This window comes from Silurus aristotelis (genome assembly GCF_946808225.1).
Source record: "Silurus aristotelis genome assembly, chromosome: 16".
NCBI lineage: Eukaryota > Metazoa > Chordata > Actinopteri > Siluriformes > Siluridae > Silurus > Silurus aristotelis.
The window spans coordinates 25,627,101-25,631,616 of NC_139589.1; the positions used below are offsets into that span (position 1 = coordinate 25,627,101).

The 4,516-nt window shown below is 45.7% G+C and overlaps 1 protein-coding gene across 1 annotated transcript in view; it reads left to right on the forward strand.

Moving 5' to 3' along the window:
• Positions 1-3,902, forward strand: part of macroh2a1 (macroH2A.1 histone) — a 26,897-nt gene extending 22,995 nt beyond the window's left edge. The window contains exons 6-9 of the mRNA XM_083565535.1: positions 1,816-1,906; positions 2,415-2,504; positions 2,944-3,118; positions 3,302-3,902. Of these exons, the coding sequence (XP_083421661.1) occupies positions 1,816-1,906; positions 2,415-2,504; positions 2,944-3,118; positions 3,302-3,467 (522 nt within the window). The 3' untranslated portion in view covers positions 3,468-3,902. The remainder of the gene's footprint in view (positions 1-1,815; positions 1,907-2,414; positions 2,505-2,943; positions 3,119-3,301) is intronic.
• Positions 3,903-4,516: the final 614 nt, after the last annotated feature.

Genomic DNA, 4,516 nt, shown 5'->3' on the forward strand with positions numbered 1-4,516 from the left:
TGATTTATAGAAACAGCATCCCTTTTTTTAAAAATTATTATTATTGTCCTAAAGGGAAGTGTGTGATTGGTTGTTTGCAGTCACATGAACTTTTCCTGTTCCTAGTTGTGATTTTACTGCATTCATCTCCTGCTTAAGCACATTCACTGCCCTTTCTCCCTCTCTCCCCCCCCCCTTCTCTCTCTCTCCCTCTCTCTCTCCCCCCCCCCTCTCTCTCTCTCTCTCTCCTTCTCCCCCCCCCTCTCTCTCTCTCTCTGTGTCTGTCTCTCACTCTCTTTCTCTTACCGTCTCTCGCTTTCTCTGTCTGTCTGTATGTCTGTCTTTGTCTGTTTTTCTGTTTGTCTCTCTTTCTGTGTCTCGCTGTTTGTGACTTTCTTGACTTTCTGTGTTCCTGTCTCTGTCTTTCACTGTCTCTGTCTTTCTCTCCATCTTTCCCCCTTTGTCTCTCTATCTGTCCTTCTGTGGGTCTCCTTGCCTGTCTGTCTGTCTCTGTCTGTCTGTTTCTCTTTCTCTCTTTCTCGGCCTGTCTCTCTGTCTGTTTGTATGTGTCTGTGTCTGCCTGTCTCTTTGTCTGTGTCTCTGTCTTTGTTTCTCTGTTTGTCTTTCTATGTCTCTGTCTGTCAATCTGTCTACCTGTCTGTCTGTCTCTTACTGTCTCTGTCTTTCTCTCTCTGTCTCTCTGCTTCTCTGTCTTTGTCTGTTGCTCTTTCTGTCTCTCTGTTTGTCTCTCTCTCTCTCTTTCCTGTCTGTCTGCCTCTATGTCTGCATGATGTCTATGCAGTTGAATCTGATTCACAGTGAGATCAGTAATTTGGCTGGGTTTGATGTGGAAGGTGTCATTAATCCCACTAATGCTGAGATTGACCTTAAAGATGATTTAGGTGAGAAAATGATCATGCTGGATTCACACCTGTCTCTCTGCACCTGTCTCTCTGCACCTGTCTCTCTGCACCTGTCTCTCTGCACCTGTGCTGATTATACACCACAAACTTTTTTCTTTAATGAACAGTGATGAAAGCTAGAAAGCTAACTAACAAATGTTAGCCACGCTAATTAGCATTATGTTAGCTAGCTAAATGCTACAGTAGAAATGTTTTCTGGCAGTACACAAAGAAAACAGCTGTCTCACATCTGTAAGTGTGTTCCTGAGTCAGAGGCTCATCATGGAGAACAGCATTATTGTGTTCAGTTTCATGTCAGTGTTAGTGTATTGATCAGCACAAGCTATAAATCCACTTCCTGTTTTTGTTTGTCTGCAATCACATGATAAACGAGTGTGTCTGTGAGTAAAGTGAGGAACATGAGAAACCTGAGGAATGTGAGGAACGCAGTAAAGCTTTTGTTGGATGATGCAGAACATTCTTCACATGGATCTGAGAAACCTTTAAAGATAAAAGCAATACACTGACATACTTATGCTAGTTCAGATGAAAGGTGGCTAACAGGCAGCATCGCTCCACACCTGCGGCAGATTCAGGTGAGGGGTGTGGTCACTCTTGAACGTCGCTCTGGACAAGGGCGTCTACTAAATGCCGCAAATGTAAATGTGGTCTAAGGTCTGGGGGTGGAGCCTGTGGGGTGATGATTGGGTTATGACTCAAACTCTACACAGTGTAGTTATTGTTAGCAGCGTCAAAAGTGTGAAAGATCTCAGATCTGATTTTCGTTCCTCTTCACACGTCCTTCAGCTCTCCTGCTCTTCCTCCCTTCCTTTATCATCATCATCATCATTGTCATCATCATCATCAGGTTTCACACTCTGTCATTTGCCTGTGTGTGTTTGTGTGTCTTTGTGTGTGTTTGTTGTTGTTGTAGCTGCAAGTCGTACAAGCTGATATTTCCTCCATCAACAGTGATGCTGTCGTTCATCCCACCAACTCCACCTTACACACAGGTGGAGAAGTAGGTAAAGCAACACGCCTTTACATCACCCCCCCCCCCCACCCCCCCACACACACTTGTTACTTGCAACACACACACACACACCTGTTACCTGCAACCCCCCCCACACACACACCTGTTACCTGCAAACCCCCCCCACACACACCTGTTACCTTCAAACCCCCCCCCCCCACACACACACACCTGTTACCTGCAAACCCCCCCCACACACACACACACCTGTTACCTGCAAACCCCCCCCCCCACACACACACACCTGTTACCTGCAAACCCCCCCCACACACACACACACACACACACACCTGTTACCTGCAAACCCCCCCCACACACACACAAACACACACCTGTTACCTGCAAACCCCCCCCCCCCACACACACACACACACACACACCTGATACCTGCAACCCACACACACACACACACCTGTTACCTACAACCCCCGTCATATATTGGATTCAGTGTATGTTAGATTTACACCAATCAGAGCTCAGTGAGTGATCATGTGTTTTAGGGAGTGCGCTGGAGAAGAAAGGTGGGAAGGAGTTTTGTGAAGCAGTGTTGGAGCTGCGCAAGAAGAACGGCCCTCTGGAGGTGGCTGGAGGTGAGGCTGTGTCCCAATTCTGCACATTTTTACTGTTTTAATAACAAAATATTAAACCCACCATAAAGCAGGAAGTGAACTTGATCACATTGATTTGGAACACTGCCAGTCATACAGAAATGCTGTGTGTTTTCAGTAGATGTTATCTGGTGGCTTCATGCTCAAAACCTTGACGTCTCCTCCCAGTGAACCAGGGGAATTTAAATATCTACTGTGGATAACCCTGATATATAACAGCATTTTCTTCTGCCCCTCTGCTCTAAACCTCACCTTTATCAACAAACTTCAATCTATTGTATGTCTTTCTGGATACAGGCATCTGCTAAATAATGGAAATGTAAACAAGCCCCGCCCCCTTATAAAGTCATATACTTCCTTTCTGTGGTGCTTCACATCTTTATCCACTCGATATGTAAATGATTTGTGTTTGACTCCACAGCGGCGATGACGTCAGGTTACGGCCTTCCAGCAAAGTTTGTGATCCACTGTAACAGTCCCGGCTGGGGCTCAGACAAATGCGAGGAGCTTCTGGACAAAACCGTGAAGAACTGCCTCGCTCTGGCTGATGAGAAGAAACTCAAATCTGTGGCGTTTCCCTCCATAGGCAGCGGCAGGTAACAAGCACAACAATGCTTTCATCACACCACCCACCCACTCCAACCACCCACACCACCCAATCACACCACCCACACCACCCACTCACACCACACCCACACCACCCACTCACACCTGTCTTTGTTTGTGTGCGTCTGTGTGCGCGTGTTTGTATGTGTGCATTTGTGTGTCTCTCTCTATAGGAACGGTTTTCCCAAGCAGATGGCCGCTCAGCTGATCCTGAAAGCCATCAACAGCTACTTCGTGTCAACCATGTCGTCCTCCATCAAGAACGTCTACTTCGTACTGTTTGACAGCGAGAGCATCGGCATCTATGTCCAGGAAATGGCCAAGCTCGACTCCAAATAAATCTGTCTTTAATGCATTGTGGGTTTAATTCACAGATCTCCGTGTAAGAGTCCAAACATGATGGTCAAGCTGTGAGGTCATGTGACCTCTGGACAGAAGTTTTTATCTCCAAGCTTTAAAATGTTCCAAAAATCTCTAAACATGTTTGGCTGCACCATGTTTCACATTAACGTGTGTGTGTGTGTGTGTCTGTGCGTGTGTGTGTGTCTGCGTGTGTGTGCGCACAAGTGTGTTTGCATGTGTGTGTGCGCGCACGTGTCTGTGCGTGTGTCTGCGTGTGTGTGCGCACAAGTGTGTTTGCATGTGTGTCTGTGCGCACGTGTCTGTTTGTGATGTGGTGTTCTGCAGGGTTTCTAATCGCTCCTCTGATCCTCTCACTAGTTTGTGAGAGTTGTTTTTGTTGCTTAAAATTGATTAAATGATGGTTTTCCTGGTCATGTGACTCCAATCATTAAGTCTACACTGTATAACCCTGTAAAGCTCCTGATCTTCATGTAGAATTTCTCCAGGGCTCTGAGATGGAGATCTGTGATTCCCTTCAGTTTTAGAGACCATGTGTTTTTATCACACTGTACACGTTTACTGAGATAGTTGTGGATTTTATGTAAGACGCTAGTCGTGTGTGTGTGTGTGTGTGTGTGTGTGTGTGTGTGTGTGTGTGTGTGTCCCCTTGTTTCACTGCAGGACTGTATGAAATTTAGAGGGTAGAGCCTGTGTAAGACACAGACACACAGATACCCGTACACCTGAGATCAGATTCTGTTTGTGTTTTTAATCTTCATGTGCTGATATGCGAATAGTGAAATGATGAGATTTTACTAAAATAGCTGAATTAGCGATCACTCTGAGTGCTGTGCTAGCTAGCCGTTAGCCAATCATTATTTTAGGGTAATTTATTGGTAAAGCAGTAGCTGAGGTGCCAAAAGCTATAACCCACCACACTGATGATGCAGAGGATGATGGATGATGAGGAGGATAAATATGAGGAAAATCCTGACATATGCGCTAAAACGCTTTATAATTACAGGATTCTGATTGGTTGACGTCAC